Consider the following 23,469-nt stretch of genomic DNA (forward strand, 5'->3'; position numbering starts at 1 on the left):
AGAGTGCTCTCAGCATTCTTCCTACTTCACGTAGCGGACGCTCAGCCATATTTGATTGGGGATGGTACACTGCACTCTTATATGTTTTAATCCCCAATTCAACCAAATTATCAACCCAAACTTTGCTTATGAATTGAGTACCATGATCACTTATTATTATTTTTGGTTTTCCAATCTCGGGTATATACTTTTCCTTCAAAATTTTTACAATGGCTCCAGATGTTGCACGCCGCAATGCATACAGTTTTACTAATTTTGAAAATCCATCCAGAAATATTACTATGTATTGAAAATTTCCTTGGCTTCTTGGGAATGGCCCACAAATGTCTACAAAAACTTTCTCATTCTTTCGTTCACACAGAATATTAAACATTCCACTTTGTACTTTCTGGTTAGCTGACTTTGTTTTCTGACAGAGCTCACATGTGTCACATACTCTACCTATCAATTTCTGGGCATGTTTTATCTGTAAATGTTCATTCAGCATTTTCTCTAACTTCTTTCTCCCCATGTGTCCACTGTCTACATGGTACCTTTTGACTACCATCTCAGCAATACTTGTTGGCACACAGACTCTCCAATCTCTATCCTTATCCAACTTGTGGAACAATATTCCTTCATGCATAGTAAAAAACCGCAAATGGTATGTATCAAATCCTCCCCCATCAGCTTCTTCTATTTCTTTTATCACTCTGTACAACCTCTCATCTCCAACCTGTTTCTCTCTCAGATTGTCAAACAGCTCCCCCAACTGTTGTTCTACTCTCAACCACAATATCTTCAGTTGGTTAGGGGTCTCATCAATACATTCTTCATTGCCATACCCAGTCCTGGATAAACTGTCTGCAACCACATTCTCTTTTCCAGGGACATACTCCCATTTGATATTGTATTCTTGTAACAATAATACCCATCTGGTGATTCTGCCATGACTGATTCGTGCTGACTGTAAGAAAGTCAAGGCTCTGTGGTCAGTTCTCACCACCACGTCATGCCCTAAAAGATAATCACGAAATTTCTGGCATCCAAAGACTACTGATAACAATTCCTTCTCTGTGACTGTGTAATTTCTCTCACTCTTATTCAATACTCTGCTTCCAAATGCTACTACTAAATGCTCTCCTTTCTCATTTTCCTGGTACAAGGTTACTCCTAAACTCAAATGGCTTGCATCAGTTGACATAAAAAATGGCTTTGTGAAATCTGGATGGCTGATCATTACTGATTCCAAAAACCGTTTTTTAATCTCTGTGAAAACTTCATTTTCTTTCTCTCCCCACTGCCACTTATTTTTTGGACTTGTTAATGGACTTAATTGTCCAGTCAGTGATGAATAGTTCTCTTGGAATCTCCTGTAATAATTACACATCCCCAAAAATGCTTGCAACATTCTCCTATTCTTAGGAGCAGGGAACTCCTGAATTGCTCTTGCTTTCTCTTGATCCATCATTATTCCTTTCTCATTCACCACGTACCCCAGAAATTTGGTTTCTGTAGTGAGGAACTCTGACTTCTCCAGTCTTAGAGTCAAATTACTGGCCTTCAATCTGTTCAGGACAAGTTTCACTCTCTCAGTGTGCTCTTCAATGGTCTGTGATGTTATCAACAAATCATCCACATATACTGTCGCCCATTCCAATACTTCTTCTCCTAAAACCTCATTTATGCAACGTATAAAAACGGCAACACTGTTAACCAACCCAAATGCTAATCTTTTGAATTGATAATTTCGACCACCAAATAAAAATGACACATATTTTCTTGAGTCTGGGTGTAATGGCACTTGCCAATACCCTGCTGTGAGATCAAATTTTGAAATGTACTTCACCCCATGAAATTGTCTGAGAATTTCTTCTATACTTGGTGTACTTGTCCTGTCAGTTATAATTATTTTATTTACTTGACGAGCATCCAGGCACAAACGTACACTTCCATCCTTCTTAGGAACCACTACAAGGGGACTGCTGAACTCGCTCTCTCCCAATTCAATTATGTCATTTTCCAGCATGCTTTTCACTTCTCTAGCCACTGCTGCTTTCACACTTTGAGGCACCGAATATGACCGTCTACAAAATTGCACCCCTTCTCTCACTTGCAACTTGCATTCAAAATTCGCCACTTTTCCCGGCTGATCAGAGAACACAGCCTTATTCTCTTCTAACACTTCTATCAATCTCCCTGCATCTTTCCCTCCTATTTCCTTCACGTTGTCTATCTGCTCCTTCCATACATCAGATTTCTCTCCCCTACATAAAAACAGGCCCAGTGTCTTTCCCACTGGTCTACTCACCATTGGTGCTGTAATATTCCTACCTTCATATACAAAATTCAAAGTATTACTGGATAGACAAATCTTTGCCTTTAACTTCCGCAATGAGTCTGTGCCCCACAATAAATCTGCATTTAAACCTTCAACAACCAAGCAGTTTATAGGTATGACTTGCCCATTCTCAAATGTCAGTGGAAGTATTACCTGCTTATTGACTCTTTTACCCCTTACTCCAGTAACTCCCACAATGTTTACTTCGTTTGTAGGTAACATTTCTACATTAAGACAATTTCCTTCTAGTATTCTCGACAACTCATTTTTATTTATCACAGTTGCCTCACTACCTGTGTCAATCACAAGCCTAACTGTCTTCTCCCCTACTTTTACATCAATTTCTGCCATCTGACAGTTTGTCTCTCTAAGCTTCAGTGGGTTATCAGTTACCTCTTCATTTTCTTCTTCTATCAGATCCTCTCTGATGAATTTCAATCGGCAATTATTTATCTGGATCTTTTCTTTTGACCCATCATTTTCACAATTTTTTGTCCTTTCATTACTCTTCTCGGTTTTACATTCTTGGCTATTTCCTTTGACCCCATTCTTAATTGGCGAAGGTCCTGGGTCTTTTATTTTCTGGCTCCGCCCTTTCCATTTCCCTGTCTCTCAGTTGTGCCTTCTGCTTCCTTCTTTCCTCTTCCTCTATCTGGGCTCTGATCTCGATTTTGAAATCTCTGATTGTTGTTCCAATACCCTCTACCTCTTCCATTGTAATTAAAATTATTATTTTGACCTTGATTATTTCTGTAATTTCTGTCATTCTGACCCCGTCCATAATTACTCTCTTCTCTTCTCTCTTCTTTCATATATGATTTCCCTTCACTATCAAAACTTATCAACAACTCCACAAATGCTGAAAGTTCTCGAATTGTCGTGACTCTTATTATAATTTCTGAGTAATGTTTTGAAATAATGCTTATAAACTCTTCTTCTGTCATATTCTCTCCCAGACTCTGAGCCATTGCTTGCATTTTTAGCAAATATTGTACTCTGCTCTCACCTCCTGCCCCAGTGTACCTTCCATCAAACAATTTCTTTTTTATACTATTTCTCACGCTAGCGTTCCAAAAGATTGCTTTAAAACTAGCCTCTAGATCTTCCAAACTATTCATACCTTCCGCACAGCCACTCCACCAATTTTCTGCCTGACCTATAAAACACCCTGCTAACTCCTCCTTCACATTTTCCCAATCATTCACATCTAACCTCTGATCTTTTATATACTTTCTTATTTTCTTTAATGATTCGAGAGGATTTTTCTCACTTCCATTAATTTTCGGTCTGTTCACAGGTCCTCCATTTATCACCACTATCTGCTCAGTTATGGATTTCCTTGTTTGTGTTTGTTGAAACTTCTCTAAACATTGTCCCTCTAATGTTTCAATCATTTTCTTCACCTCCGACACTTCACCCTCTATTCTATTTTTATCCAACTCCATTTTATGTTTGATCTCATTATTACATCTACTGATCTTCTTTTGTATCAATTCTTCCATGTGCTCATCTGTTTTGCCATTAGAATCTCGTAACTCCTTTACTACCTCATCTATTCGCTTACTCATTCTATTTTCACTTTCTTCCAGACTTTTTCTTATCGTTCCCACCTGTTCACTTAATCGTCCTTCTACCTCCGCTATCTTCTTGTCCACTCTCTCATCCACTCTATTCTCTAAACGTGTTAGCCACCCTTCCATTCGCTCATCCAATTGGTTCGCAATTTTTGAATCAATGCTACCTATTTTCTTATCCATGTCCTCAAATCTCTTATCTATGTCTTCTCGCATTTTTCTCAATTCCAATAATACAGCCATATTCACATCTCCATGTGTCATAACTTCTGCTCCCCTTTCCTTTTGTCCTTCTTGTGAAACTTCTGACCTGCTTCCTCCTCTCTCCTCGCTTGACTCACTCATCTCGCCAGAGAAACCTGAGAAAGGTTCACTATCACTCAGATCCTCATCGTCTGATCTCTCTCTGTTTTCTACAACTCTCTTACTCTCTTTCTGCTCTTGATTTCGAGTTTTCACTCCCTGATTATCCGCCATCTTAATCAATTCTATAACGATAAATCTTCTTATTTAAATCTTGTCTTCACAATCAAATCGAAATAATTATCTAATATTTTATAATGATCAACCCGACAACCCTCAAGGCATGAAACGCAGACCCTCCATCCTATTCAAAAATTACAAAGGAAACCCAAATTCTAAAATATGTCACACCACCAAGTGAATCCCAATCTAAAGTCCTCATACTAATGTATAAAAAATAAATAAAAGGGAAACTAGCTAATTACGAAACTGACTACAAAATTAATCAATAAAGGTTCGTTCTCCTATACTCGAAATAGAAATTAAATTTATAATAAATAATTGCTTCTATTCTACTAATGCTCAAATTACCCAAACTAAATAACCTACCGCCTGCCTACGCATGAATTCTTCATCCCCATCTAACAGAAAGTCGTTATCACTTTCTCCTCTCCTACGCTTCTAAGAAAGGTAACCAACCACTCCTGTCATGGCTAACACTAACAATAGAATACTCCCCCATCGGCCGAGCAACCACCTCTATTGTAAACAAACATCCCTTTCACTTTCTCTCTAACCCCGCTCATCAATAACAATACGCTAAATTCTACCTGTCCCTCACAGGTATAAACTCTGACGACCTATGACAACCAAATCTACTTCTACGAAACCCTTGAATTCCTAAAACACAATAGACCTAAAAAAATGTGCAAACCATCCTACAAACTACAAACCCCTACAAGAAAATATCCTACGAATTCATGCAAAGAAACAAATCAATGAGTACAAAAATTAAACGAAACCAGGCGTCCAGTTGCTGCAGATGTCTACAAAGAAATTAAATTAACTTATAACTATGTTGTTGCTGTCACCAGTACCCTAACTAATTTCATAATATTACCGTAATAATATGATATTATTACCAATGATATTATTATGATAATCATCAAGAATCATTGTAACTCAATAATCCGTTTTTTATCAAGACTGATTACTCACTCGCAATTCGCATTATGTTATAAACGGTCATTATTCTTGTAACGATTTTCGTATTATAAAGAGTATCTATACTATGACTTTTCCGTATAATTTTCACATCTTATTTGAATGGATATCACTACTCGGTGACAAAACAATGATTATCGTAGCTCAGAATAGATTGGTTATGTACATATAAATACTGCACTTGAGAAAAATTAACATCTTAAAATCAGGGGATACTCCGTAGAGGTTAATGCCCCAAGGTTGGGCGGCCACTTTTGTCTAGTTCACACCTACTGACTGCTGGTTATTAATTAATTAAAGAAATTTACAAAGAAATAAAACAATAATAAAAAAACCCTGGCGCCACGTTAATTAGAAGGAACGACCCTTGAAAACAAAATTTAGATTTACCTCGACTAGCCCTCTGGCAGAAACATGAAAACTAAACAATTATAAACATAAAAAAAAATGAAGAAAACCTGCAATCAATAAGTGTGATCTACACATTACTTTCCCAACTAAGTTCAGAAGGGAGGGGATATAACGTGGATGTTTGAATGAAAACGAAGTGTTTCAAATACCGCCGTTATATTGAAATAATTAAATTTGATCAAATTATATCGATTCATATGTATCGTACATGAACATGAAACAAATAAACAAGAGTTGACCAACGTAAGTAAATAATAATAATTGATTTAAATTTAATAATAATTTAACAGAATATTTTACATAATTTAAGTTTATGTTTTACCCTTTATGTTTTACATTGATTGATAAAGAATTGTTCATTTTATTTTAGAATCAAACGCATCTGTTGATGTAGGGCAAGTCCCTTATGACATGTTTTACTCTTAAGAAACATTGACTAAAATAAATGAATAAAGTCAAATGCATTAGGAAATTACTATACTGGTGAATTTATAACCACTGTAAATAAATTAAAAACAACAATAGACAAATAAATTATTTCAATTCTGGTGGCAGACAAACAACAACAAATAATAAATTATAATGACATCTTAAAACTAACCTTTTTTTTCCCCGACGACACTATTTACGAAGCACAAAGCATTATTACGACGAGACACAATTTAATTATTTTAGCACAAATTTGCTAGTGGTTCACTTGATGATGAAGAATGGTGGTGGGTTGTATTGAGGTGGAGGCGGCTGCATTTCAGCCCATCGGGCTGCGGGTTTGGAAACGTCTACTCCTTAGATGACATGCTCTTTGCCTTGCTCGTCTAAGACTGTCCAAATTCGTTACTCCTCGTGGTTGTCACCTTCCCCTGGCCCATTGTCTCATCCCTCAACTGCTCCGGGAGGTGCTGCCCCTAGTGGCTGGAATGTGGTACATGTGTTTTGTTGCTGGTGTTTGGCCTTCGTGCCAGCTCGCACCCTCAGCATGACTAATTGCTGGCATTGTCGCCTGTCCTTGGGTTTTTGTTCCAACCTCTACACTCCCTTGCCATAGCAATGACAAAACTTGCAGATTTTGGGTAGAAGTTGGAACTTGAAACTGAAGAAAACGTTGGCTCCAGTAACAGTTGTCACAACATTGATAATAGTGATCTTTTGAACCAATACCAATATCTCAAATTGTTTCGGAAAATTAATGTTTTTATATCAAGTCGTTTGCATTCGAAGAATAAATCTTTATCAGTATTTTCTTCACAGCAACACAGCCGAACTACTATTAGACTATATAATTGAATTCATAAAATACGCTTATTCATATTTTATTCACTTGCTTCTTAAATCACAGTTCATTGATTTTTGGATAAAACCAATCAAGAATCATGGCTCGAAAGACTAATCACTGTTGAATTTTCAGAAAGTGATAACTTCGTACCCACAACCCAGCGCAACATAGAAGAAATATTGTTTCAAATATTGTAGGATCGACTACTAAGAAGAACGATTACATGTTCTAGACTTTTTCTAACTAACATCACAGAATTATAGGAGTTTTCTCTGCTAACAGGTAACCCGTGCTCCACAATGGCCTAATAAACTTGACAAACTCAAAAACTTGACCTACTGAAATCTAAAAGTATTCAGAATAGGACTATACCATCCTCGGTAAATTGAGAATCAATATGCAAAATCTCAAGTTAATCAGTCCAGTAGATTATTAGACGTGATGATTTGTGAATTTCCTATCCCGTAAGTGTAAGAGCTAATTCTTTCCTTTCTCATAAAATATTATTATATATAGATTTTCGTATATTATATATAGATTTATAGATGATTCGTGAATTTCCCATCTCGTAGAAAGAGCTAATTTTTTTGTGTGTAGTAGAGAAGTTGATATTGTGGTAATTATTCATATTGAATGAAAAAGACTAAGAAATTGTCAAAAACCAGAGATTTATTGATACTACAGAATCTGTAGTTTCATTTCAACCAATACAACACTACGAGTTTAGCTTTATCATAAAATTGTAAGCATACATTAGTCAATAGTTTTTCCATTTACATATTTGTTTCATCATCTTTCTCACTTGTTTTCTTTGTTCTTATTCTGTACTGAAAGTAAATTTTGTTATCATGGCGATTCTGTTGATTAAGCCGCCATATTGTCACACTGTTGAGTGGGAGGAGACGGTCTAGCTGGGCCAATAGTAGGCGTTCATGCCCTTGACCAATAGCAGTACTCGCCTACTAGTATAAATTCTGCTGCTCTTGTATTTAGTTTTAGTTTATCAGAGATTGACAATGGTGTAATAACCGAAACCGGTCTTTCTAAGTATCAATAAATCTGTGGTTTTTGACAATTTCTTTTTCATTCGAAGAGCTAATTCTTCCCTTTATATATATAGATATTTCGTTTTAACTTGACATCGGTTTTGGAGATATTGAGCAATGACAATTCATTTTCTATAGGCCCCATTTAACTTTGATCAGATATGATGAAATATTAATATAAGCGCCTAGAATTGGAAGAGAGTGTATCTCTAGTCATGGAGTTGAGTTTTTGTTTCATTCTTATTCCGATCCTGCAGACTGAAACAATGGTAATAGAGTCCTTGTACCGCTATTCTCCAGTTTACATTATTCCAAGTGAATAGACGGAATATCAGGTTTGTTATAGGGTAGTAACTGTGTATTCACCGAGTATTTTAGGATAAGAAAATGATTGCTTAATATATGATAAGACTCCTCCTTCAAAATGCATCCCTCAAGGGCTGTGAATCCTGATATATTCAGTAATGAGGTGTTTGTTTTCCCGAATAAAAATGTGGTGGTTTGAATAAAAACATGAGGTTTTGTCGAGCTCTTGAGAGAAGTTGAACAATATTCCACCCAGCTCGCTATTACCGCAAGAAAAATACAAGAGCAAGCCTCGGGCTGATTCAGATTTGAATGGATAGATTGTACAACTGATCGGAAATTTCGAATATTGTTTTAGAATAGGAGGTGGGACGAGTTTAGAAATTATCCACTGCTCTGGTGAATGCCTCGAGTTGTTCAGCTCGCGAGCCGCCGAGCAGAATAATGAAAGCGAGAATGGAACGAGTCGAGTATGAAATAAGTCTCGCAGTCACTCGTCGACAAAGAACGCAAAAAGTCACCGAAAGAAAATAGGAACGGAATAAAGCAACGAGCCAGCCATGCATATACTGGGTGTAGTCTTCTCCTGGCGCTCCTCCACCATACAAGATGAATACACTCAGAACATGGAGACTGGAGTTTCCTTAACCAATTATAAATTGGTTTGAGTTTTAATATAGTTCAAGTTGAAAAACAAATTCAAGCATTGGCATGTGTTAGTTAGAATCAGCTTCATGTAAAATGATAATTGTTGCTGAATGAATGAATAGATTCAAGGCTTTACAGAGGTGCTGAGTTATGAAAATAATAAAAAAATGTCAAGATTTCAATGTCTTCAATATCAAAAACAAATTCAAGAATTGTTGGTAGCTGGGAACAACATTTATGCGAAGTGACAGTTATCACTAGATGAATGATTCCAAGGCTTTACAGACGTGCTGAGTTATGAAAATAATAGATAAATGTCAAGATTTCAATGTCTTCAATATCAAAAACAAATTCAAGAATTGATAGTAGTTGGGAAGAAAATATGCGAAGTGACAATAATTATCACTAAATGAATGAATTCAAGGCTTTACAGAGGTGCTGAGTTATAAATGTCATAATGTTAATAAAAAATGTCAAGATTTCAATGTCTTCAATATCAAAAACAAATTCAAGAATTGATAGTGGTTTGGAACAAAATATGCGAAGTAACAATAATTATTACTAAATGAATGAATTCAAGGCTTTACAGAGATGCTGAGATATGAAATATTCAAAGAATGTCAAGGTTTCAATGTCTCCAATATCAAAAACAAATTCAAGAATTGATAGTAGTTGGGAACAAAATATGCGAAGTGACAATTATTACTAAATGAATGAATTCAAGGTTTTACAGAGGTGCTGAAATATCAAACTAATCAAAGAATGTCAAGATTTCAATGTCTTCAATCTCAAAAACAAATTCAAGAATTAATAGTAGTTGGGAACAAAATATGCGAAGTGACAATAAATTATTACTAAATGAATGAATTCAAGGTTTTACAGAGGTGCTGAGATATGAAAACAATCAAATGTCAAGATTTCAATGTATTAAATATCAAAAACAAATTCAAGAATTGATAGTAGTTGGAAGAAAATATGCGAAGTAACAATAATTATTACTAAATGAATGAATTCAAGGCTTAAGAGAGGTGCTGAGTTATAAATGTCATAATGTTAATAAAAAATGTCAAGATTTCAATGTCTTCAATATCAAAAACAAATTCAAGAATTGATAGTGGTTTGGAACAAAATATGCGAAGTAACAATAATTATTACTAAATGAATGAATTCAAGGCTTTACAGAGATGCTGAGATATGAAATATTCAAAGAATGTCAAGGTTTCAATGTCTCCAATATCAAAAACAAATTCAAGAATTGATAGTAGTTGGGAACAAAATATGCGAAGTGACAATTATTACTAAATGAATGAATTCAAGGTTTTACAGAGGTGCTGAAATATCAAACTAATCAAAGAATGTCAAGATTTCAATGTCTTCAATCTCAAAAACAAATTCAAGAATTAATAGTAGTTGGGAACAAAATATGCGAAGTGACAATTATTACTAAATGAATGAATTCAAGGTTTTACAGAGGTGCTGAAATATCAAACTAATCAAAGAATGTCAAGATTTCAATGTCTTCAATCTCAAAAACAAATTCAAGAATTAATAGTAGTTGGGAACAAAATATGCGAAGTGACAATAAATTATTACTAAATGAATGAATTCAAGGTTTTACAGAGGTGCTGAGATATGAAAACAATCAAATGTCAAGATTTCAATGTATTAAATATCAAAAACAAATTCAAGAATTGATAGTAGTTGGGAAGAAAATATGCGAAGTAACAATAATTATTACTAAATGAATGAATTCAAGGCTTAAGAGAGGTGCTGAGTTATAAATGTCATAATGTTAATAAAAAATGTCAAGATTTCAATGTCTTCAATATCAAAAACAAATTCAAGAATTGATAGTGGTTTGGAACAAAATATGCGAAGTAACAATAATTATTACTAAATGAATGAATTCAAGGCTTTACAGAGATGCTGAGATATGAAATATTCAAAGAATGTCAAGGTTTCAATGTCTCCAATATCAAAAACAAATTCAAGAATTGATAGTAGTTGGGAACAAAATATGCGAAGTGACAATTATTACTAAATGAATGAATTCAAGGTTTTACAGAGGTGCTGAAATATCAAACTAATCAAAGAATGTCAAGATTTCAATGTCTTCAATCTCAAAAACAAATTCAAGAATTAATAGTAGTTGGGAACAAAATATGCGAAGTGACAATAAATTATTACTAAATGAATGAATTCAAGGTTTTACAGAGGTGCTGAGATATGAAAACAATCAAATGTCAAGATTTCAATGTATTAAATATCAAAAACAAATTCAAGAATTGATAGTAGTTGGGAACAAAATATGCGAAGTAACAATAATTATTACTAAATGAATGAATTCAAGGCTTAAGAGAGGTGCTGGGATATCAAACTAATCAAAGAATGTCAAGATTTCAGTGTTTACAATATCAAATGAAATCGCTCGAATGATCGATTTCAGGTAGGAATCTAGTGAAATCTTGAGAATGCCTCATTAATCACACACCTACAAGATTTCCATAATTGGAAATGAAGTATGAACCACGGAATAGAAAAATAACTATCCCATGCTGGAAAACTGTGGAATTTGAACGTCAAAGGCCAAGATCATAATTATGGATAGTAATCATCGGGTTTCTTTTCAAAGACTGGATTCGTATGTTTCATGGATGTTCCTGAAATGGAGGCCCTGAAATTGATCAGCTGCGACCTGAAAACTCTGACACCAGACCTGAGCCAGCCAGGTCACTCGATATTATTATTATTATTATTTATGGATGTTCCAATTCTACATCCAATTGTGTCAAACTACAGTATTTTTTTTTCAAATCAAATCAGTATTAAATCAAATTCAAATTCAAATATTCTTTATTTCAAAAAAATACAAAGGTTACATTGCAATACAGGCCATGTTTTACTGAAATCCGATTCACATCACAGATTACTCATTTTGTACATACTCAGTTATAAATAGAGTTCAGATAGTAGAATTAATTAGAGAATAGAATAAATTCAATAGAGAATAGATCATGTTTGAAAATTGATTAATTTTTCATTTCATCAATTTTTTATCCTATATTAAGTCACGATATCTTACAATGTCACGATATTACAGACTGATAAATAGACAACAAATTTTCAGTTTGTTAGGCACACTTCCTTGAATAATGGAATAAGTTGAGAGGAAGCCGGTGTTGGAATGAATGTTGCCAGTGTTCCTGTTTGCATTATCTCTCAGTTTTATCAACAATAAACTCTCATGTTAGTCGACGGTACAAATCCGATTACTGTTATTCAAATTCATTTCAGACCCATTCAACACCATTAAAATCAGCTCTGCTCAATATTTTGTGGGCACTAAAAGTGATTCTTCAGCGTAGATGTTCAAATCCCCTAGATTGATAGAGTTTGAAAAATTACCTATTTGAGTTTAACTTACAAATTTCGTGCTTATTTCGTACAGGCCCTTCGTGCATTGATCAACAGGATTGATTCGGTCAAAAGATCCGGATTGGGATATTCAGCTACTGATTTTTTTTAAGTTATCCTACACTTGGGTCTATATATTGAGGAATTATCCTCATTCTTCTTCTTCTTCTTCTTCTTCTTCTTCTTCTTCTTCTTCTCTTCTTCTTCTTCTTCTTCTTCCTCTTCCTCTTCCTCATCCTCTTCCTCTTCCTCTTCCTCTTCCTCTTCCTCTTCCTCTTCCTCTTCCTCTACTTCTTCCTCTTCCTCTTCCTCTTCCTCTACTTCTTCCTCTTCCTCTTCCTCTTCCTCTTCCTCTTCCTCTTCCTCTTCCTTTTCCTCTTCCTCTTCTTCTTCCACTTCCACTTCCATTCAAGGTTTAGGCTCTAGCCTGTTCCGACTCATAACAGTATATTATATCTATTCTACATTCACAGCTTTACTAAAATTAAAATCAATCAAAATCACACAATGTCAATATCTACATTCACAGCTTTACTAAAATTGAAATCAATCAAAATCTATTCAGCAACTATTATATACGAAATTTCAGATTCTATTGCCATATTTTCCGATGTCTACATATATCTCTTTTCATATCGAGTGGTAGTTTAGAATTTTCAAGAGAATCCTTTCTATTGTCATTCTGTCGACATGCTCTCTCCACTGTTTATGTTGAAGGCGATAAAATTCAATGAATAAGGATGATGTGCCTCAAAAATTTTCCTTATTCATTGATTAAATTATAACTCAGTTTTTACTATTTTACAATGGAGGTTCCCTCCATTATTGCCTTCTCTCTTCTGCTTAACACCGTGAGATGAGTACCAGTAATTTTCAAGAGAATCCTTTCTATTGTTAGCTGCCCCATATAAGGTTGAAGAACTATTTCAACCATAGATCTCTCGTTTTTTATGCCTAACTGTTTCTTGACTCAAGTAACTTTCATCCTATTATGAAACTTTTCATAGTTTTTGACGTGTTTCTATGTGTTATGATTGTAATGTTTGTAATTGTGTTATTGTGATCTTATTATTGACATGTCATGGCTTGATAAATATTGTATTTATGCAAACAAATGTGACGAATAAAGATCTTATTTTATCTTATCTACTGACATGCTCTCTCCACTGTTTATGTTAAAGGCGATAAAGTTCAATGAATGAGGATGATGTGCCTCCAAAAGTTTCCTCATCCATTGATTAAATTATAATATTCGGTTTCGACTATTTCACATTGGAGGTTCCCATCATATTACCAGAGACAGACAAATAGATCACCTTTCGCTTATCTTTTCTCTATGATATTTACCTTCTTTCTTCTGCTTAACACCGTGAGATGAGTACCAGTATCGTCAGAATCACCTCTGACGAAAAATTTAATCCTATGATGTCATTTGAAGACAATATTCCAAGTTTCCAAGACAAATACAATGTTGATCAACCATTAGTTGTGAAGAGTTCATAATCTCCAAAGATTTATTAAAGAAGCAAATCACTGCCACTCTCTCCCAGTGCTCAAGGCTTTAAAGGATTATTTCTGAAGACCTTTATAGCTCTCGAACGGTCCCTTGTTGAATTGAATAGCGGCGCCCGGAGTAGATTTAGCTCTTAACAAAAGTTAAAGAAACAATAATATCCCCGTTAAAGCTTTTGACTCGACGTACTTTCAAGTTTAGCCGATCTCTTGCAACTTTGTTTTCTTAAGTTGGCGGCGCTAACACGGCCGGTAATCGCATTACGGTCTCCCATCTATATTTTCCACGGAGTTATCGGGTGCAACTTCATTTTCTTCGAGTTTATCTTTGTCGATGGCCTAGAATCGATGCAATCTGATTAAGATTGTCCCACGGCGGTATTCTGGAATACATTATTGTATTCCGTCGACCTATACAACTTTTTCATTATCATGCGAGATAATCATTGATGGTCAAACGATATCCCTTGAAGAATAAGATTTAGACTGAATATTAATTTCAATTATCAATTTTCTTTAACGCCGAGGCGATCCAGTTGCTGCTAGACAATAGAGGGTTGGTGCAGAGGCTCGAAAGGAGGAGACCGTTCGTGAACTAGTGTGAAGTTTCGTATTCGTTCAAGTAGTTTCCAGAGAAAGAGCAGAGCGGTGATAGAATATAGAATAGAATAGCTTTTATTAGTTAATCAAGAAGCATACATTACAAAATATAAATTTCAATCCATGTAAGCATTTAACCCTTGATCATTGACCATTAGAGCACAGTATACACATACAGTATGGAAACTTGGCTAGTACCCTGGCGCAAAAATCCGCCGTCCTGTTAGGAAGCGCCGCATTGTAATAGTATTGATGGGAGGTTCGGATCACTTATGATCCGGATCAATTGATCTCGTTCACTGCCACGAGCCAATCAGAAGACCAGCGTTGGAACTTCCTAAGGTCACGTGACGTGTCTAGTATTTGCGCCATGTAAAAAGCATTGGTTGCTTTGATTGACAGTTTCTATTCTGTACCTATTCTGTGATTAGGGTGAGGAACAGAGCGGTGATTGAGTGGAATCTAGCTTCCATAGTGCAGTCAATTAGTATAAATATCAATTCAAAAGCAGTGAGAGTTTCTTATGAGAAATTCACTGTTTCAATTATATTTAAGTAATATGATAAAAGAATCAGCTCATTAGTCTTCAGGTTAGATAGATATAGTTTTGACAAAATTCTTCAACTGAATTCGGATCGAATGATGATTGCGGAAGCGGTTTGCTCCGTGGTAGCTGATAAAAGCTACCACTCAGCTGATCACTTATAGCTGAACAACTCAAGATGCATGCGTCTGATTCATCCGTTGTAAAGGTGACAATTCAAAGAGCGGACTCCTCTTAACCTTCCGGCAGTCGCTCTGTTGTAAAAAGTACAACAGTGTCAGATTTTAATTTTTGAATTTTCATTTTCAACTATTGAATGGGATGGTGTTAGTGGATGAGTCACCTATGCATTCCAAAACTTTCCCCCCCCCATCACACCACTGAGTAGCTGTATCAACCGAACAATGGTTCAGTCTTTAGTTGCCATTTAGTCGCGTCAGTGCATAAGTCGCTCTGTGCATAAGATAGGGAAAGACTATAAACGAACCAATAACACAGAATTGATGGCTTTGCTTCATGTTCCTCATTGGGCTATGGAATTGGTAATCATCCAAATGTTCATAGGCGTAAAATAATCCAAAAAGATGGAGAAAGTAATTATACAATTAATTAATATGTTTTGTCAGTAAACAGAGTACATAACACTTTTAAAATTGGATGTTGTACAAAATACAACACGCGACTGTTCGTGTGATTACCGTGTGGCGCGACTACCGGAAGGTTAATATCAAAAATCGCTTCCCAGTGGTCCAAGCCCATATAGTAGGGCTCACTCATATCAAATAGGGACCACATAAAACTTTAGGTCCACGCATCACCATTCGCCTCATCACCCTAGTACAAGCATGGGGCTCATGTGGTCATCACCATCAGAAAAAGAAATTGATTTCTCCTCACATACTTTTTCTTATTATTGCAAATGATGCGTTCCCACATTAGCATTTTGATTGTGAGAAAGTGCGGGATGATTTGATGAGATTATTGAACGTCCATGCCTGCCGGCGAGATTCGAACCCACGCCTAGGTAGTGCTAGCAGACTGAGGCTTTTTTCTAACTGTATCTAAAATTCATAGAATTCACTATAGTGAGGTCCACGTTATAATGACAGTATTTGATAAACTTTGATGTTGCTATCCATTCGACAAAGCAGGTAGTACTATCCTTTTCTAGCTCCGCAATGATGCCAAATCTGTTTCTGACAATGTAGAATTATAATCAATTAACGCTTTTCTCCTATCTTTATCCACTGCCATTATAACGTGGACCTTACTATAGGTTCTGATGCATCATAGAAGAATTAAAGTAAATTGAAGAATTATGCACAGTCTCAAAGAGTAGTTTCATCTTAAAGATTGGAATACTCTTGAATAAATTTCTCATTTCACGACGTAATGACATTTGTACAATAACGTCATCTCATCCACTTAAACACGAGATCATAAATAACATCGAGAGTGAGTGGAAGAGCTCTAGTGGAAATTCTAGGGATGTGGATCAATCTCTGCTCCGAGAAATGCGTGGGATATGTAATAGAGATTTGTTTGAGAGCTTGTAGAGCACTCATTGATTTAGACGAGAGTAATAGTTATGATAGGATGAGTGAGGTTGTTGAGGGGGGAACAGATGACAGGTGAGTCCCTGGCTTCGAGGGTCGACTAGTGGAGGGGGAAATGGAAGAGCTAAAGCGACGGAATTTACATAGAAATGAAAATTTCAACCCCAGTTCTCCTTTTAATTCGCAGGTCTTGCAAGAAGAGAGCAGAGGGTTGTGGCTGTTCATTTGATTGAAAGGGGGTGGAAAGTCAAGGATTGAGGGGTGTTGGTTGGAGGAGGGTACAGGGGGGTATCGATGACGACGGAGTTCTTTGCTGGTGAGCCCTGGTCGCCGCGGCGCTATTTGATGAAAAAGCCAGCAGTCTCGACATGGGTGAATCGTTTTGCTCGGCCGGTGATAGATGGCGACTGGCGACTGCCTTTTTCGTCAAATTATCATCCCTCCTCACACTGAGGAGGAGGAGGACTCTGCTCCCTCACACTGAAGAGGGGGAAGGACTCTTCTCCCACGAGTTCTACCGCAAATCTGTTCCGAACTACTCCAACTCTTTTTTTTTAATAAAAGCCTCTGCTTCCCCCGCTACCAAAAATAAGGAAGAACCCGTCAAACTCTCTCAAACCAAAGTTGGAGATCAGTAGATGATTTTCCAACACCCCCCCCCCCCGCCAAATCGCATCAGAGAGTGTCACTCTTCAATGCGACCAAAACCTGAAGCTTTTTATCAATTATATAATCTTCTATCATGATTAATTTGGATTGGAAACCATGTAAAGAGAGAGTGACTTTTATGTGACTACGGTAATCTAGGGGATGTAATATGGTAAAGGTATAAAGTATAACTGGTATAACTGGTATAACTGGTATAACTGGTATAACTGGCATAAAGTAAAGAATAGTTATGTAATAGAGTGATATTGAGAGGATATTATTGTAGTTGTTTTTGTATTTCTTATATTGTTTTTCAGGTTTTTGAACTGGAATGAACTTTGATTTCTACTGTATGTTGAACCCTGCGTTTTTAGTGTGAGAATTAACTCTGTCTTGTTGGAATTTGCTAACTTGTTGCCTAGTTGTCAAAATTAAAGCAATTTTCGTGCATTTTCCAAGTGCAGTTTCACTTTCATGTCGAAAAAGCCACTGCATTTGAAAATTGTACGAGCATTGACCTTTTTGCAGCTTTGGCTTTTCCACTGGAAGTTATGCTCAACGCTCGTGGAGGGGGAACAATTTTCAGTAAAAAGGCGACAGTTCGAATTGAGACATACTAGTAACTGGGAAAACATGTAACGGTGTGCGAGCCTCGGTCCTCTGAATGGGCCCATTTCCCATTCAGAGGGACAAATTGTTATGTTTTCAGTTATCACTAATTTCTATCTAGTTCAGTAGGAAACCAAATTTTATAGAGTTAGTAGGAGTAGAATCAGGAAATTATTTGTGCGTGTGAGTTCAAGTATAGTGAGTTTTATTGAAGCGTATGTGAGTGTTTCTGAAGAGTCCAAGTTTGAATATTGTTAAAATGGTGAGTGCCAAACTTTTGTTGTTTTTCTTATTAAGCTCAAAATTTAATTTCATAGAATGACCGAGGCCCAAATTTAAATGCAGCAAGTTAGCAGGTTCCCAAAATGTGTAGATTGGAATAATTGAATATATTTTTTGTGAATCAATTGCTGAATCACTTTGTTCTGTTTGAAAATTTGACATGTTACCTGACTATTAATTCGTTCTACCTATTTAGAGTTCAATAAACCCGAAGTTGAATTTTATTAGTATTTTTTATTGAAGTTCCTGGCTCGTAGTTGCTAGTTGCTAAAATAGGTGACAATTGATGATAATCTGTGCATTTGAATGAACGAATCCACTCAAAGCTCCCAACCAATCAAGGATTCAAATAGAGATTTAATAGCATAATTTTGGTAAATATTATAGAAGAGAAGAAAAACCCCCCTCCGTTTACAGTTATTTGTATATCTAGAGTGAAAAATGCCATTTTGTCTCCCTGAGAGAAAATATTGATGACCGAGGCGAAGCCGAGGGCAACAACTATTTCTCTGAGGGAGAAAAAACATTTTTCACTCGTGATATACACAACATTTTCCTCCACCTACATTTTTATAAAAACTGCAAATAAAATAATTTTTATAAACTCACGTGACCAGTAACAATGAGTTACAACATAACCTAAAAAGTTATGCTGGTTTGTAATCACAGTTCGCCGCCGACAGCGCTATGCGCTATCTGTCGGCAAAAGTTGTAACAACAATGGCCGACTCAACTACAGCTATGATGAATTTCCCGTCTCAAATGTGATTAGTTAATGAGGAATATCCGTTGCCTGGTATTTTGAATAACGTGGAATATAAAAAAATATTTATACATTTTTATAGTATACTGATATGAAGTTTGTAATAATTTTAGCATACAAACATATATTTCATATATTGATCAAATGTCTGGTTGAAGTATTGAATTGAGTTTGTTTAATGACTACTCTAAATAATGCTTCCTCATCTAAGCTTAGGCCTTCTAACCTATTTCAAATGTAAGTTTTTTCAAAATAGAGATGCCTCCCATGTTATTTAAATGGAGTTACCTCTACGCTCTGGGGAGTTTTTCTGTTTTTTCCTCCTGAGAGCGAAAAAGTGACACTTTAGTATTATGATCCAGGGAGTTAAGTAAGCACTTTAGACAGTTGGTGGAGGAAAATATTATTATTGAATATAATAATATTATTAAAAAGATTATTTCTGTCATCTCTGATACTGGTGACCGCAGACTGTACAAAAAAAACATGTTTTTGGATGGGTAGTTTCTAAATAATGCCGCTCGGGGGTCCGTTATGCGGATGTCGTGATTCATACAGCTCCAGAATAAATTTTGTTGTCAAAATCAACTCAAAAGCAGTCAGTGGTGAAAATTGTTGAAGAGTTATTGTTGTGATACGATTTTTGATGCACATTCTCAAATTATCCAGCTTCAGCTTCAATCTCTCTCCGTTGCCATCTCAACGTGGACCTCACTGAAGAGCACCATGTCTGCGATATGGCCTATAGTGAGGTCCACTTTATAATGGTAGTATTTGATTATTTGACAATGTCAAGAATGTTTTCTTCAATGGGTTGAATTAGTCTCTTAAATCGGTCTCTTCAATGCGACCATAATCTGAACCTTTCTATCAATTATATAATCTTTTATCATGATTAATTTGGATTGGAAACCATGTAAAGAGAGAGTGTCACCACAGTATTCTGGGGGATGTAATATGGTAAAGGTATAAAGTATAACTGGCATAAAGTAAAGAATAGTTATTTGTATATCTAGAGGGAAAAATGCCACTTTTTCTCCCTGAAGGGAAATATTGATGACCGAGGCGAAGCCAAGGGCAACAACTATTTCCCTGAGAAACATTTTTCCTCCACCTACATTTTATAAAAACTGCAAATAAAATAATTTTTAGAGAGAACGATGTGTAGAGAGAATTGTAGCGAGAACGATGTGTATCATGACTGAACACCTTGACCGTGAATCAAGGACTGAATACCTTTGTTTGTTTGTTGATTGTGTGGGACTGTCGTGTAATGTCTGCCGTAAGGTTAGTGATAGATTGATGGCTTCCATTCTAAAAATGTTGACTGCCACAATTGAAGGAGAAAGTAAGAGAGAACAGAGTTACTGGAGAGAGAAAGACAAAACAAAATTACTGGAGGAAGAAATGAGACAGCAAAGTTACTGGAGAAAGGAAGAGACAAAGGAGTTAGTGGAAGAAGAAAAAGACAACAAAGCTACTAAAGGAAGAACGAGACTGAAGAGTTATTGGTGAAAGAATGAGACACCAAAAGTACTTGAGAAAGAATGAATGTAACTACAGTCAACAGTTCGGAAGTCTGTTTTAAGATCGCACAAGTATTGTATTTCGGTGCGGTTGGAGACAACGGGTCTAGTGGTTGCGGGAAATAGCTGGTTGTGGGTGGAGCGAGTTCTGCTGGGGTGCTGTGGTGAAATGAACGGCAGTCTGTAACATCGGGGTACAGGATAACAAGGAGCATGGAGGGAAAAGATGAGAGGGCAAGAGAAGAGCAGAAGAGAGAGCGATGGCGTTCGGAGTAGTAACACACTTCGACGGATGTTTGCATGCGTCTATCTGTTTTACTCGTTCAATTTGCGTGAGTGCGAAGTTGACCACCTCATTCACCCCCCTCCCTACCAACACCCTCTCCCATTCAACCATCAGCTGTTCATCTGTTACCAGCCTCAGAGTCTAGAGACATACACAACCGCGCACACCCCTTTATCTTCTCCAGAAACTACCAAAAGTTTGTGCCATTAAATTAGTAAACGTATATTTTGTACCCTCATTACTACGAGCGATAGTACTGTGTACATAAATCCTTGTTTTCTACTCAGGCTCTTGAGCTCCAACACAATTTGTTCCTGTTCCTCGCGCAAATCAAGGTTGAGTTCTTCTCAAATTTTGGAAACCATCTATTAGATTGGAGTTGATGAGTTGAATTCGATCGAGGATGTATTTGTATTCTCAGCAGAACATTCTGGAGTATGATGAATGATGTATCAACTAGAATGTGTTTGAATGAAATATATTAACCAAGTTTCATATGAATTCAACATCAATAAAATCTGCGCTTGTAACAGAAGTCTCTCAAGTACTTTTGAAACGTTCATGATGTCCACATAATCTTCAGAATGTTCATAATACTTTTGACTTGATATTCAATGTTTTCAAATGTTCGTACAATTCAACTAGTCAAATTACTTTCTGAGTAACTGTGAAGATAATATTTTGGTTATTATCCATACTCAATAAAAAGACTAGATATTGTCTCACCACAGATTTATTTGAATAAAATTATTTATTTGATTGATTTAACGAGATATCTGTGTCGATTTTTAAGCCATTATCAATCTCAAATAAACTGACAAACGGAGTTCATCACTTGGTTTTTGATAAATCTTCAGATCCGAAATAATCTATTCCTACTCGAATACATGAAAGCTGTTTGTGTGACATGACAGGCAATAGCCTAATTTATTCCTTGCTGGTAAGATGATGATGATGATGATGATTATGATGATGATGATGATGATGATGATGATGATGATGATGATAATGATGATGATAATTTATTCCAAAAATTTCAAAATCTATGGACTCCACTGTGAAGTCTTCACATCATATTAGCCTATGAAAAATAATTCATTGTCAATGATTTATGGGTTTGGATGTGTTTTCTTTTACAGAAATTCCAGGCCAAAACCGTCGCCCGCCTTCGCCGACAAGATACGACGAGGAAGACGACTACGCTGAACAGTACGGATCAGCTGAGGAGGAGGAAGCGACGCGAGAGGAGGCGTCGAACGCAGTGGATGGCCCCTGGCCCAACCAGCCAACCGCCCCCTTCCACACGCCGCCCCACCAGCCCCCTGCCGCCTCCAGTGCCGCCTCCAGGCTGCTGCCTCTGCGTCTGGATCTCTGACGTTCGCCTCTTGCCCTGGTGACAGGTTGTTGGATCGTGAGGTACTCGTTACGACTGCTACGCTAGTCTAGTCAACTGTGTTAGTCAGACGTTCTTCTCTTGAAAGTGAAGCTTCTTTGATGGGGGACTGAGGGAGGTAAACAGCGGTTGCTTACAGAGAATCAAAATATCCTCGATAATCATACGATTCTGAGTACTCATATTAACAGATTGAAATTACTGAGATATTGCAATTATTCAAATGCTAATGAATTAATTATTATTAAACGAAAATCCAAATTGAAATCTGTAATTCACCCCGAAGACTTCAGCTACTGCAAATATTGACAACAGGGTAAACAGCTAGATGGAAATTCGATGAGCGCTACTATTCAAAAATTATTCCTGACCGGCAATTAGGAGGTACTGGGTTCGATTCCCGGGCTGACAAATAATTTTTTAATATAGCGCTCATCGAATTTCCATCAATCTGTTTAATATTTGCAGTAGCAGAAGTCTCGGGGTGAATTACAGCATTTAATTTGGATTTAATAATAATTTATTCATATTAATTTATTTATACATTGATAGATACAATATCATTCTCAAATTATGAATGATTGGCAAAGGAAGAACAGGCTTAAATCCCAAAGCTGTTCCTTTCTCAAATTTAGAAAGAAATTGTCAAAATTGGCAATTATTCAATTACTGGAGATGATGACCATTTGAACTATAGTTTGGTTTGGAAAGGAATAACAATCACGTAGAAATGATCATGAATGGAAAAAAAACATAAATGTAAATCAATATGAAATAAAAAATTGAGTAGCCGAGAATATATACGTTTTCAGAGAATATTAATGTGATCATTAATTTCTTTCTTCAGGACTACTTTTGAATATGAATAAATATATAAATCTGAGTACAGAATAAATTATATTCTAATCACTTGATAATGACATTATATAGGCGAAACAAGTTGTGACAAAATAAATTTAAAAAGGGTACTCAGTTTTATATTTTTACTCATATTCAAAAGTAGCTAAGAGAAAGAGATAAATGATCACATATATTCTCTGAAAACGTGTATATTCTGGGCTACTAAATTTCTAATTTGTAGAATAACACCAAAGTACCCATTTAGAGAACGTTTAAATATGTGTTTTTTAATTTGTTATTTTATATTATAACGTTCTCAAAAACGGTACTATGATGTTATTATATAAATTCATTGCCTCATCAAGCATGAATCAATCACTCCAATTGAGTAAATGGAATTCCCCCACGAAGGTGATAGAAACTTTAGCATATTATAAGGAGTTTATAAATA

The 23,469-nt window shown here is 36.1% G+C and overlaps 1 protein-coding gene across 1 annotated transcript in view; it reads left to right on the forward strand.

Annotated features, from left to right (window-relative positions):
- LOC111058468 (lachesin-like) overlaps nt 1-22,482 on the forward strand; it is a 221,684-nt gene extending 199,202 nt beyond the window's left edge. The window contains exon 8 of the mRNA XM_039420762.1: nt 21,925-22,482. Coding sequence (XP_039276696.1) covers nt 21,925-22,160 — 236 coding nt within the window. The 3' untranslated portion in view covers nt 22,161-22,482. The remainder of the gene's footprint in view (nt 1-21,924) is intronic.
- Nucleotides 22,483-23,469: the final 987 nt, after the last annotated feature.

This window comes from Nilaparvata lugens, chromosome 2 (genome assembly GCF_014356525.2).
Source record: "Nilaparvata lugens isolate BPH chromosome 2, ASM1435652v1, whole genome shotgun sequence".
Lineage (NCBI taxonomy): Eukaryota > Metazoa > Arthropoda > Insecta > Hemiptera > Delphacidae > Nilaparvata > Nilaparvata lugens.